General features: G+C 54.4%; 1 protein-coding gene across 1 annotated transcript; it reads right to left on the reverse strand.

Annotated features, from left to right (window-relative positions):
* Positions 1-2,773: 2,773 nt before the first annotated feature.
* CDCP2 (CUB domain containing protein 2) lies at positions 2,774-10,730 on the reverse strand. The gene is made up of 6 exons (XM_062623083.1): positions 9,712-10,730; positions 7,772-8,119; positions 7,342-7,686; positions 6,487-6,840; positions 4,023-4,201; positions 2,774-3,861 (listed from the first exon to the last, which is right to left on the reverse strand). The coding sequence occupies exons 1-6, from the start codon at positions 9,785-9,787 to the stop codon at positions 3,547-3,549; spliced, it is 1,617 nt and encodes a 538-aa protein (XP_062479067.1). The 5' UTR covers positions 9,788-10,730; the 3' UTR covers positions 2,774-3,546.
* Positions 10,731-13,872: the final 3,142 nt, after the last annotated feature.

The raw sequence follows: 13,872 nt of genomic DNA on the forward strand, positions 1-13,872 counted from the left end.
ACTCTGGTCCATGCCATGGCCCCGCTCAGCAGCAGCACATGGCAAGGAAACCCTTCTGGCCACAGAGATGTCCCTTGATCCCTTTCTGGGGAGCTCTGGTTGCATGGAGGAGATCAGATGAACACAGATTTCTTATTAAGATTGATTTCCAAGGCCAGAGCAGCTCCAGCCCCTGGTTATGTTTGTCCTTCCTCCTCCTGGCCCCTTTCCATTAGCTCTCTCTGCAGCTCCTGCTCATTGTGCATCACATCCCTTACTGCAGTGACAAACAAGCTGGTGCCTCCCTGATCCCTGCTCCATGCTGGGTGTCCCTGTCACGCTGTGCACAGAGCCCCATTGATGGGGAAAGGTCACCCGAGGCCAGGAGGGTGATGGCTACAAGGAGCTTTTGTGCTGGCTGTGATGGGGACGGGGTGGGGATGAGCCTTGGCAGTGCTGCCAGCTCTTTCTGTGCACTGTGTGGGATGCTCTGGGATCAAGACTCAGCCAGTAGCATCACACTCCTGTGCTGTTTGTAGCCCCCAGGAAAGGGGTGCTGGGGAGGGGGATACCCCAACACGGTGGTGGGGAAGAGCTGGGAAAGCTCTTGGGTGATTTGGGAAGCAGGGAGTGCAGAGGCAAGCGGGATAGACCAGCTGGGAACACGTTTGGGCTGAAATCCAGAGGGGATTATCACCAGCAGCGCAGGGATCTGGGGAGGCTTTGCAAAGCCACAGGCACATCCTGAGCCATTCAACCATGGCTGGTTTGGATGGAAACCAGTCCTGCATTAACTGCAGAAAGGTGGTGCTTCCATATCCAGCCACCAAGGCAGGAGCACAGTCAGGGCCTCAAATGTTATCTCTGTCCCCATGATGTCCCCTTTACCCCATGCTGCTGGCATGGCACATTTTGGGGTCCTCAAGCTCGGTGGCATTGTGTATCTGGAAGCACAGAGGACTCCTGGCCAGTGCTGGTGCTGACACCTCCAGGTTCCATGCAGAAGCAGCTTCCCAGGGTGTCAGATTGGGAACACAAAGGGAGATCCCTGTGTACCCGGGATGAGCTGGTTTAACAGGGGATGTCAGCGAGCAGAATCCTGCGGGGCAGGGACAGCCTGGATGCCACAACCTGATGGAGAAATGAGAGGCTGAGACACGTCAGAGCATGAGTGCAGGCTGAGGAGGGCTGGTGCTGGGTGAGCATGGGAGGCTTTCCTTGCTCCGAGGGGGAAGACTGGCTTGAATGACTCACTGCTGGTGGCAGCCACAGATGCAGCTATGAATGCATCCAGGAACAAGCCAGGAGAGGGCTTTTGTAAGCCTTCAAGCTGCATTAACCACCCAACCGTGAACCCCCGGGATGATGCCCTGTGGGGCTGGCGATGCTGGTGAGCCCCTTAGTTCAGTGGAGCAGAGCTGCTCCCATAGCACCACTCCTGCATCCGCACCCAGAGATGCTCGGGTGCCTTCAAACAGGAGCCAGAGCTGGAAGCCCTCTAGGGATGAGCATAACAGCAGCCTCCTTTGCTGCTGGGCTTTGAGACCAGGTCCAACTCCTTATTTGAGTGCAGCACCAACAACAACCCAGAAAAGCCTTTTCCCCTGTGAATCACACGGTGCTGAGGCTCCAGCTGGGAGAGGATGCTGCTGTGTGCTGCAGGCTCCCACCGGCACAAGTGGCCTCAGCATCCACCTGTTCCAGCATAATCAGGGCTGCTGAGGAGGTTTAATTTTACCTTTAATTCCTTCAGGTGTCCAATCTTGTAGCTATTGTCTCAAGCTGACAGTTAGATACCCAGCAATGAAGTGGCAGCAAGGCTTTGCAGGCAGCAGCGGGGTCTGGCCTGGTTTCCCCTCTCAAAACGTTGCCTTAATGGAGCTTAACAGGGCTGGCAAATTCTTCACTTGGAAGTCTCATGTTTGCCCATGTGTTGCACCAACAAACGCCAAAGCAATGCGGGCTCCAATAACAAAGGCTCCTCATTAGGAGGCATGCATGGATGTGTGTCTTCTTCCCTCCCCAGACACCCTTTTAGGCATCCATGGGATGGTGCAAACCAAGATCATCATCTCCATCATCATCCTTTTCCTTTACTGCTGCTTCCTCTAAGGCCCTGATGTACAGAGCTGTCCCAGCAGGTGTGGGATGCAGGACATCAGTCAGCAAAGCCTTTCACCTACAGGACTGACCTGGATCCAGCAGCAAGAGGGGTTTGCTGTGTGATGCTTTACAGGAATAGCTGGTACCCTCCTTAGGATGGATCCACATTCAGAGGCAGTGCTATCAAAAAAGAAGCTCTTGGATTACCCACTGCCCCCAGGCTCGGTTTTTCACCCTTGAAGAACCACATTTGAACATTTTAAGGTCTCTCCCTGCACCACAGTGTGTTTCACACAGGTTACGCCTGGCTCTCAGGGCTGCATTCACCCTGCTTGTGCAGCAAGATTTCACACTGGCTTTGTGCTACGCTGGCTCTGACCCATGCCAGGACAAACACAGGCTGCCCTGTCATAGCCACCCCGTGTGGTGCTGAAAGGGAATATCTTTTGTGTTGGGGCAGGGGTTATTTGGCCATCAGTCAGTAGCATCAGTGCTCCTGGGGAGGAACCCCAGTCTTCCGGAGGTGCAGTGACCACAGGACTCCTGTTTCCATGCTCTTGGCTGCTGGGCTCACCCTCTGCAGGGACCAAGGGCAGAGGTTTGGTGTCATTGAGGTCCCAGGGCAGCCAGCCCCTCGTGCCAAGGCTGTCTTTACAAGGCTGCCATGCTCCAGTGTCTCCCCAGGCTTCACAGCTCTCCTTCAGATTCCAGGAGTGATGCTGGCCCAGAGCTCACAGTGGTGGATGCCTGGATGCACTGGAAAGGAGGAAAACACAGAGCAGAAGAGAAATCCTCCTTCCCTCCAGCTGCTGAAGTGCTCAGGAGAGTCCTGAGAGCAAGTACTGGGTTAGATGACATCTGAAGATCAAAAGAGCAGCTCCAGGGCATGGTGAATGCACCTCATCACATCACCCAGACATCCAGAAACACAGCCTGGGAGCATCTCCATGAGCTGCATCTGCATGTGCCAAGTGGAGATACCTACAGCACAGCTCCATGGTACCCCCTGAGCACGGGTGGGAGCATGGATAATATTTGTTGGGAATACCACTGTACCTGGGGATGGTCTGGCCCTTCAAGAACTCAGCTAGAAATAACTGACAGGATGACTTGCAGCCATCAGCAAACAACGTTACTTTCCCGAAAGCAGCAGCAGCACCAGAGGGAAAATGAACTGAAGCAGGTGCGGGAAGAGTTAGGAAGTGCAAGGATTGCATTCCTGAGCCAAATGGACAGATTGAGACAGAGGAAAACAAATCAGGAAGCGAAACGGCTGCCTATTGCCTGGATTATTCAGGCACTGTGGGGAGGTGGAGGTTGGGTTCAGGCTCATTCGGAGGCTGGGAGCAGTGTCTCTGTTTGAGCATCTGTGGTATTGCTCAGCCTGGGGTGAGGATGGATTTTGGGGTGCACTTCCACCCTGTGCAGGGCTGGGATTGCCCTGGTGATGTGTGGAGCAGCATCCTACAGGAGCACCAGCCCCACCACCGCGATGACCATGAGGAGCCCAGCCAGGATGCAGATGCTGATGAAGACGATGTCACTGGTGTCCTGGCTCTTGGTTTCACGGGTGTCCATCGCTTCCCCATCCCGCTGCTGGGCATCCACCAGGTTTTCTGCCTGGCTGAGCCTGGATGGGTCGGAGCCTGTGATGAGGGTGATGGAGGCTTCCTTCCTCTTGGGCTCACACTGCACCTCGTACCGGTGGATGTCCTCCTGGTCACCCGTGGAAAAGTCGATGTAGAGGGTGCTGACGATGACGGATGTGTTGTTGCGTTTCTGCAACACAAGGGTCACGTCTCACCAGCTCGTTTCCACAGGGGGTCAGACCAGTATCAACTGGGAAGATGGGAGGGAATGCCCCTCTGCAGCCGGTGTGACCGACACAGGGCTAACCATCTACTCAGCTTGCTTTAAAGTAAGGTTTGCCCATCGCTTACCTGGGATTCGGTGCCACAGGTGTCGAACCTGGTGTGTATCTTGAAGTTCCTGCCAACCACCTGGGCTGCACAGGACGGGGTCCCCAAGTAAATCCTGTTCCTCTCCAGCTGGGCCAGGGACTGCACTGGGATCTGGATGTGGAAATCCGTCCGGGTGCAGCTGACGTTCATGGGCACAACTGTCGGGACACAAAACAAGGTACAAGGGAAGGTCCAGCAGTTTGCAAAGCTCGCTGTCCTCATCACACACAAAGCAGGCGATCAACAGAACCAGGAGAAGCAGGGACATTGGCCTTGTGAGTTTGCCATGCACCTCCCAGTCACTGGCATAGCATGTAGGATTCGCATGGTGGGTTTAGAAGGGTGCTGGGGAGGGACTCTTCATCAGGGACTGTAGGGATAGGACAAGGGGGAATGGGTTAAAACTTAAACAGGGGAAGTTTAGATTGGATATAAGGAGGAAATTCTTTACTGTGAGAGCAGTGAGGCACTGGAATGGGTTGCCCAAAGCAGTGGTAAATGCCCCATCCTTGGCAGTGTTCAAGGCCAGGTTGGACAGAGCCTTGGGCGACATAATCGAGTGTGAGGAGTTCCTGCCCGTGGCAGGGGGCTGGAACCGGATGAGCTTAAGGTCCTTTCCAACTCAAGCCATTCTGTGGGCATCCTCCCAGGGGGATGGCCCAGCCCAGGTCCTGTCCCTCATCAACCCTCCACTGCCCCCAGGATGTTGTTATTGATGGGGAGCTGGAGAACAGTGCATGGAGCGAGCTGCTGTTGAGCTGCCCTTGATGCTGAGATGAAGAGCAAGGCAATGGGGAGACCAGCCCCTCACCATCACGCTCCCCCTTGCCCCTCAGGATGCAGAAAGCATCCATGCTGGGAAAGAAGCAGAGAGGAAAAATGCCTCCCTTTTAAAAGTTAATCCTTGCTCAGCTTGAACCATCCACTTGGGCAGTATGAATTATTGAATTATTCCAGCTCCCTCTGAATAAGGGATAAATAAGACACAATAAAATCGATACGGAATAAATAGTGTCACTTTGCTTCACTTAGTGCATTATAAAGCCATTAGAAGATTTACCAAATAACTAAAGTGCATTAGATCAAGAGGAGGAGAAAATGGATCCTCTCTCCTGGCATGAAGGCTTTCATTCGAATGGCCATAAATCACACATGCCCAGCCCAAGCCATGCCCTTCTGTGGGCCCAAAAGGAAAACATCTGCGTAACTGGAGAGCTGTGGATGTGGAGGCTGAAAGGAAAACACCTACATGGCTGTGGATGTGGATATGGAGGTTGAGGTGCTCCTTTGCCACCAAGGGCAAAGGAAGAAAGGCAGGAGCCTTGGGCAGTTGGGAGAAATAACATCCTCTCCATAATGGGGCTTCCCCCTGCTCTTCAGCATCCCATCTACCTGCAAGCTCCTCCATTGGGAATGGTTTTTCTCCATGGCCAGATACAGTGAGGCCAAGATTTTTCCCCCTGCACACTGCTGTAAACCAGTAAGAAACAAGCAGGACGAGGACAGGGACTGACCTGCTGTACTAAATCCCTGTTAGATGTCTGGTACAAGCTCCCTTCCTCCAGAGCCTCGGGACAAAACTCCGTCCCATCTCTTACTCCTAGAGCCCTCTACCCCCGAATCCTCTGTGCTACACTGGAAACGAAGAACATTTTGGTGCGGAGGGATAAAAGCTCATAAACCCATGGCCAGCCGCCCCCAGCTCCTGCACCACTGGTCCAGCAGCCCTGCTGCGGCTCCAGTCTGCCGGTGAGGCTGCTCCTGTCTGAGTCATCCCTGACTCACAGGTCAGCTCAGATGTAATCATCTTCAAACACCATGAACTGCCTGGCTTCTGAGGTGCAGAGGTTGGCAAGTACACGAGGAAGGTCGCACACCGCTCCTCCCACCGGCTGCAGATGCACTGCCTGGGATACGGGGCATGCCGGCGGCAGGGAATGCCGGGCAGGTCTGGCTGCGTGGATTTGGGAGTGCCGAATCCCAGGGATCCTGCCCCTGTGATGCTGCAGGTGAGGATGCTGTTTATGTCTGCCTGCTCAGCTGTGTGCCAGCAGGGATGGAGCATCCTGGGGAGCAGGGAACAGGGTGGTGATGCTGGAGCTGGTCACCTCTCCATAGGCTTTGGTCCCCTAAAATCCCCCAGGGTTTTGCCTGCTTCAAGCCCTAAGGGAGCAGCAGGATCATGGCAGCAACACATACACAGGGAGAAGAAGCTGGAAAGCATCTCCTGAATACTAAACATGATGTGCAGCATGTGTGAGACACACTCTGCAAGAACTGGAGCTCACCCACCGCATCTTCTCCACCCCGTTCCTGAAGAGCCACGTACGTGCTCTGCTCCTGCAGACGGGTGTCTTCGCTGCACAGTCCTCATGGAAATTACATGGTCTTGGCCATATCCCAATGGAAATAAAGCATTGAGAGCACCCAGGTCAGACCTCACCTCCCACGTAGGCGATGGAGAAGCCCCTCCTGGCCGTGTTGCGGTCGGTTTGGAGCACCAGCAGCACCTGGTTGTTGCGGGAGGTGACGGGCGCCGGGCTCTCCTGCCCGCACCACTGCCCCAGCAGGGACCCGTTCTCTGCACCACCATCAAAGGCAGCCACATGGTCATAGTCACAGCTGCCCGTCAGGCTGCTCCGGCCCTCCAGGTCCATGTCCAGGAAGAAGATCCTGACCCGGTAGCCTGGGGGCAGCTGGATGCTCCACTGGCACTTGAGGTTGTTGGGGTAGAAGTTGGGGTACCGAGGGCTGGAGAAGTTCCCTCTGATGGCAGTGAACACCTCCTGGCACTCGCCTGCTCAGGGAGAAAGGGGAAAGGAAAATGTGAAACCAAACCTGAAGCCCCCGAGTGTGGATGAGCTGGCAGATGAGCAGTCACTTCTTTTGCTGGTAAAGGATGCTCTGCCCTTTACCTCACCGCTCCCTTGCGTTTGGCCAAGGGAAACCTACTAGTTAGAGGGGATGGCAATGGCTGAGGTGGCCAAAGAGCAGATGGTTTTCACCCATATCCCCAGGGAATGGCATGAGCAAGGAGAAGGGTGGCTCTTGCTCAAGAGAAAGACAGCCTGGGGCCTGGGATAGCCACAACAGCGCCCTTTGCATCATATGGTGGTTTACAATTCACGTCATATGGCGCTTTACACTTCACACCATCCTCTCATGAGCTCTCCATAAAGGGCTCCCCTCCACTGTCATCTCTTGCTGTCATGGGAGGTAAGAGCATCACTACCACCACCACCCCAGGGACCCATCCCCACGTCCTTCCCACTGCCCCAGCACCCCAAGCCCCCTCCACCTGAGTAGAAATGGGCCTTGAAGCCCCTGCCGCCGATGTTGAAGTCTGACTTGAAGAGGATGAGTAGGTGAGGGGTGGAGGACACGGTGCGGGGCGGGCGGGCACTGCCGCAGTAGCGTCCCAGGTGGGGGGCAGCGGCAGTGGGGCCATCAAATACAGCCACGTAGTCAAAGCCACAGCCCTGGCCCCCCTCCACTTGGAAGTCCACGAACACCAGGGTGAGGGGTGTTCCACCATCGGGTGCCCCGATGCTCCAGCGGCACTCGGCATCATTGGGGTAGCTCTCGGGGTAGCGAGGGCTGGTGATCTCCCCTGACAGCCCCGTCAGCTGCCCACCGCAGGCGTCTGTGGGGAGACACAGATGATGAGGATGATGGGGAGGACCATCCAGGACCATGGATGCTCTGCCACCTCCATCCCTTCCCGATACCTTTCCGGTAGGCAGCAGAGAAGCCGTGCTTGGCCACGTGGCGGTCGGAGCGGAAGACAACAGCCATAACGTGCCATGCGGAGGAGAAGGGTGGCGGGGCGCTGCGGCCACAGAAGGTGCCCAGGAGGTTGCCCCGGTCCCGAGAAGCCCCGTTGTAGACCTGGAGGTAGTCGTAGGCGCAGGTAGTGTGGTACTCGAGCTCGAAGTGGCTGAAGGAGAGCAGGACGGAGGAGCCCTCGGCCACCACGATCAGCCACGTGCACTCTGTCTCGTAGGGGTACAGTCCTGGGAAGTTGGGGCTGGAGAAATTCCCAGAGGGAGCCGAAAGCACCCCCCCACATTTGATGCCTGGAGGACACAGAGGTGGATGTGATGTCCCCTTTCCAGGGGAAGCCTGGAAGAACGGAGATGGGGTACACAGCACTGGCTCCATCCCAGCATCAGCACGCTGCAGGCCTCTGCTGGGCTCAGCCACCCCTTCTCCTTTCTCCCATGTGTCCCACCATCACCTTTCATCCCTCCATGTAACCATGCCCTTGAGCTTGTCCTGCTGGGATAGCACAGCATCCCCTCTATTTATTGCTGGGAAAAAGAAAGTAGGGAGTGAGCTTTAAAGTGAGTTTTCAAGGGTGCCCCATCTGCCCACCCCTTCAGCTTTGTGCCTCCTGCTCATGATGCTCCCCCCGTATCATGGCAGCATCGATGAATTCGAGCTGAGAGGAACAGGGGTGAAGGGCTCGATGGGCTCAACAATGAGTTATGCACATAGGGATCGATTTGATAATGAAATCTTTATCCTGAGACATGGTTATTATAAAATAAGGCGGGGAGGGGACGGTTGCCACCTGCCCCTGGGTCTGATTAGGGCTGAGGTGAAGAGGCTGCTATCGCGGGCACATACATCATGTCTGCGAGGGATGCAGCCCCTGTGAGGCCCTCAGGAGGCACGTGCAGGTTCCCATCAATCTGGGCCAAGTATATTGCAAATCAATAGTGAGGCAGCGTGCACTGCTTTCCATCACGCCCACTCTGCAGTGACCTGCCAGCGAGGGGGGTCCTGCAGATGCCTGGAATGCAAATGGGTAAAGGGGTGTTTCCACAAGCAGCAAAGCTAGCCAGATCTAAAACCATCTTGCTGATTACTGGGGATAGGCAATAAAGTCATATGGGGCTGGTACTAAAGGAATGATGTTATTGAAATAACCCTGCCCTGCATCCCAGGGGTGGTTTATCCAGGTAAGGTGAGAGGTTTATTGCATGCACAGCAACATACACATACATACACACACCCATATACATATATATACATCTGTGTTACAATGGCACGTAGTGAAAGGACAGGGGAGAATGGCTTTAAGCTGAGAGAGAGGATATTGAGATGAGCTCTTAGGCAGAAGCTCTTCCCTGTGAGGGTGCTGAGGCACTGGCATGGGGTGCCCAGAGAAGCTGTGGCTGCCCCATCCCTGGCAGTGTTCAAGGCCAGGTTGGACACAGGGGCTTGGAGCAAGCTGCTCTAGTGGAAGGTGTCCCTTCCCATGGCAGGGGGTTGGCACTGGATGAGCTTTAAGGTCCCTTCCAACCCAAACCAGTCTGGGATTCTATATTTATGTAGGCAAGTGCAACCCCAGAAGTTAAAGAAACCCTTCAGCAAAGCACCTGTACACCACAAAAGGACATCCCCCACCTGCAATCTTCAGTAAAACAAGTGTGAAGCAGTAGAACAAGCACGGAGCAATGCCCCACACTTGCTGTCACACATGGTGGCTGCAGATCCCAGCTCCTTTCCCCAGGCCAAGCTGAGGGAAGCGAGTCCCAGTCCCTGGGACCTGCTTGCCCCCAGAGCCACTGCAGCACCCACAATCAGCCCTCTCCTCCCTGGGGACCACGGATGCCCATGCAGTGCCTGTGTCCCCAGGAGGAGCTGAGATTTGCGCTCTTACCTCTGCCTGGAGCGTCCCCGAGAGCCCCACACAGCACGGCCAATGCTGCCAGGCAGCCTGCCCCCATGCACCTCATCCTCCAGCAGGTATATCTCCCCTCAGCAGCACCCGAGCATCCTTTTGGAGCTGTCTATCTGGGAGGGAAATAAATAACTAACTAACTAAATAAAAAAGCAGGAGGCCTGTAGAATTAATAATGGAATGAATAATTCATCGCTTGTTTGAATTAAGAGCGGCAAGGCAACTTGATCTATTCCTCCCTTCCTTCACTCAGTTTTAATGATCTGGATCAAATGTCCCAAGGATTTACACTATACCAGATACCTTGTCAATACACTATATTTAGAAGAGATATTAATGTTTCAGAGATGGTGTATAACGGCAATAAGTCTGGGCTGACAATGTGCCCTTAAGGGGCTATGAAAATAATTTAGCTCACCAGTCGAGCCAGTGGACCAAAATGGGGATTTCAGACTTGCCGCAGAAAAGCACCTCAGGAATCACCATGATTTATGCTACGGCACCCACTGCACGAAGCCAACGGGTGGTAAACACTGGGGAAACAGGGAGCAGGATTTAACCGCAGCCACGACTCCACGCCAGCTGCCAGGTCAGCATCCCTGCAGCAAGAGTCCAGGCTCAGCAGGATGCTCAGCGCGGGAAAGCAGCAGTCGTGAGCACTAAAGATAGCAAATCCCACCTCCCCTGAGGGATGTTAGAGATGAATTGTGACTCACGGGCAAAAAACATCGATTATTATGGAACCTGCTACGGCCTTGGAGAATTACCAGGTTCTTCCAGGCCGGCTCGCACTCAGGCTCTCGGATGCACTCGGCTGACGGTGCTCAAACCTTTGTGTTCGGTGGGAGAGATGTGCCACATTAACTGGAAAACCCCAGTCCCAGCAGCACTTCAGTTCATTCCTGCCTGCCCAAGAGGGAGAAGACTTTCCTGCTGCCATAACCCACACCCAGATGAATGCCAGGAAACAAAACCCACGAGGGCCTCCTGGCTTGAGGGACCTGAAGAAGTCACCTTCAGGGGAAGCAGCAGCGCCTATCTCTAAATCTCAGGCGAGGAGACAAGTTGCATTTATTAATTAAGCAATGAGGATCGATGCCCGAGACATTTCCTGTGGATTAATGATGGGCTGGGAGGAGCTGACAGCCCGAGGTGCTGCTAAGGACCATTAACGCCAACTGGTCATGAATCCCCAGGAAATGCTCCATGCCAAGGTCGTTAAGTGCCTCAGGATATTTATGGGCAATAATAACAATAACATTTGTACAGGCTCTCTCCTCACTGCCTGGCCTCGCTGGCATCAGGGCATCCCAGCCAGGAGCTCTCCATCCTGAGCTGAGCTGAGGGGGAGACCATCAGGGTGTCTGTCCTGGGGTGCTGAGCACTGCATCACCCCACCAGCACCAGGAGGAAGAGCAGGAGATGCAAGGCAGCCCTGCCTGTCCCTGGGTACTGCTCCAGTGCAGGCTCTGGGAGATGGCTGTGATGCTGGTGCTGACCTCCCAGGGATGCTGCAGAGCTTAATTATCTGTATCCCTAACAGGCTTGGAGAGGAGGGCTGTCCCCATGCCTTGTGACACACGTGTGTGGCCACAGCCTGCAGCAAAGAGGCAGGAGATGTCTGGCACCATGGCCTGTGGTGCTGGGGCTTCTCCTGGATGCTTCCATAACCACAACCCTCACAATCTCAGCCAAAAGTGCTCAACCCTCCCACACACGATCCCCTGGGATCAGGCGCAACGTGCTCCCTGACTTCTCCATCACTGCACAACAGAGCAACACATTCATCCTCACCACATCCAGCTCCAGCAACACCCACCATCCTCCAGCCCTTCCGCCATCAGCCTCAGCACCAAGCCACATCCCAACATTGAGCCAGTGTCAGGACACTGGTACCTACATGGCCACTCCTCTCCATCCCTCCAGCTGCGCTCTGCATCAGGGATACCCCTGGGATACAGGGACTGGGGCCATGCAGCACAGCAGCTGTGCCCCACTCCCGAGAGACCTCATCCATCAACCACAGGCACATTCCCCCTCCTCCTGACCTGGGGATGGCCATTCCCTGGCTGGGTCTGAGCACAGGATACACTGCTCGGGTTGGATGCAGCCGGGATGCAGGCAGAGGAGCGAGGCATGGAGGTCAGAGGTGCTCTGGATCAGCCCAGGGTGCTTTGGTCCCAGCCAAAGTGGGTGATTTCAAGGTGTGTTGTATCGGGGCTGCCTCTGTTCCTCTGTGGGCAAATTTATAAATCATGAGTGAAAAAGGCATTTGATTCATTTAAATAGAAAGGATGTGATCAGGACTGCGAGACTTCAGAGAAGATCAAAGGTTTAAATATGGTCCCCAGGAGAAACGGGAATTATTTAGGCAGGAAATAATGAGATGAAATGAAGAAGGTATTTAGGCTGCACATGAGGAAGAAGAAAGGAAGCAAAGGGAAAGCCCTCTCCCAAGCACAGTGCTGCAAGGGTGATGGGAGCTTCCTGGGGGCAGCCAGAGCACCCTACCAGCACCCGTGTCCCACCAACCACTGCAGGGAGCTCACGCACCTCCAGCTCCAGTGATCCCACATAATCGGCAGCATCACACCATCCCCTGTGAAACTGCCACGGCAGGGTAGTTCCCAGGTTCCAAAGGATGCATACCTCTCATCCTCCCTCTGTAGGGAAAATCCTGCCCCTGAGCTTTCCCATTCCACATCCCTGCCTTTGCGGGAGCACCACGCAAGCCCCTAAAAGGGGCTGTCCCCAGTTGGAAGAGGGGACTCCAGCCTGGGGAATGACAAAAGGCAGGAGGGGGAAGGGAGAGCAGGGTGGAAAATAAAGAACAAAGTGCCTAGGGGCGGTTTAAAGGCCCCTCGGAGTTCATACTTCCAAAGCCATCGTCTCCCCCATGGAGAACGTCTCGCAGAGACCCCGTCCCCTCCGGCGCGGCACGCATCACCTCCTCCCGCTCTGCCTGCAGCCTGCCTCTGCAGGATTGCAACCCGCAGCACTCACAGCTTGCTCCGTCTCTCACCACCCTCCCTTTTAGCCAGGAACAAAGACAGGAGGCTTCGCGGCAGAACGGCCACACCAGCTGGGGAGGGTTTATCCATCCTGGCCCATATGTGCTGAAATACCCAGACATATTGGGGTTGTGTTTAAAGGAACAGGCCCAGCTTTCACACACAAAGTCGTCGCTTTCCCGAAGCGAGCGTGAAGTTATACCTCAGGCCTGTGCAAAAGGGATTTTTAGCAAAGCCTCACAAAGGCAGAATATTTAAAGCAAGAGGTAAAGAAGGAAGGTTTTCAGAGAATATCATATCCAAGGGACATATCTGTGTTCCTAGCTAAGGCTAAAGCAGGGAGGATAAAGATAAAGCGACTCCTTATATCAGCCCCATGCTGTGCAGAAGCACCTCCACTACACAGTGGCTTACAGCAGCTGAAGCATGGGTTTGGGTGGGAAGAAAGAGCTTGCTTTGGATCTACCCTGGAGAACTCCCCTGGATTTCTCTGCAGAACCCTGTTTTGGCTTTCCTGTCAGCTCTTGCTCTGATGAAGTTAACATAAAAAAGCTGCAGCTACACTGGATTAAGTCCAAGCATTTGGTAACTGGAGACAAATCTCACTGATGCAAGGGGAACCGATGGTTCCTCCCAGCGTGAGAATCAGAGCCACCATTTTAGTGCATATTGCTTGTTTTGAGTAACTCTTAAAGTACATCTCCTTTGTGTAAGGTGTACTATTTGATACAGATAGAAAATGAGGCCTGAATGGTAACGCGGCATCATCTGTCACAGCCTGGGCAACCCCAGCACAGGATGAACTGGGAATGAACAGAAAAACACAAAGGTGTGCAGAAAGGCTGTATTTCCAGCTGTAGTAAGTAAAACCAGGGGTCTAAAAGAGCAGAAAGAGGGTATCTCAGATAGGGTAGCAGCACCTTGGGCTGAAATAGAAGGGGCTGGGGCACACAGGCTGGTGCTGTGCCAGGGCTGCCATCCCCAGTGCAGTCCTTGGCTCTGCGCCCTGACCCACGGGGAGCACACAGGCAGAGCCCCATGAAGCTTTCACTCCTCAGGTTGTGTTCTTGTACGCCTATAGCACTGCCTTGGGCACCTGAGCGAGCCCTGTGAGAAACAGAAACAGCTG

The sequence above is a fragment of the Pezoporus occidentalis genome, unplaced genomic scaffold (assembly GCF_034315485.1).
Source record: "Pezoporus occidentalis ecotype Australia unplaced genomic scaffold, CSIRO_AGI_Poc_V1 ctg25, whole genome shotgun sequence".
Lineage (NCBI taxonomy): Eukaryota > Metazoa > Chordata > Aves > Psittaciformes > Psittacidae > Pezoporus > Pezoporus occidentalis.

Coding starts and splice junctions, on each gene's coding strand:
- CDCP2 (XM_062623083.1), bottom strand. CDS start 9,787: ATGAGGTGCATGGGGGCAGGCTGCCTGGCAGCATTGGCCGTGCTGTGT. Junction 8,120..9,711: donor CGGGGACGCTCCAGGCAGAG/GTAAGAGCGCAA, acceptor TGTGTCCTCCAG/GCATCAAATGTGGGGGGGTG. Junction 7,687..7,771: donor CTCTGCTGCCTACCGGAAAG/GTATCGGGAAGG, acceptor GTCTCCCCACAG/ACGCCTGCGGTGGGCAGCTG.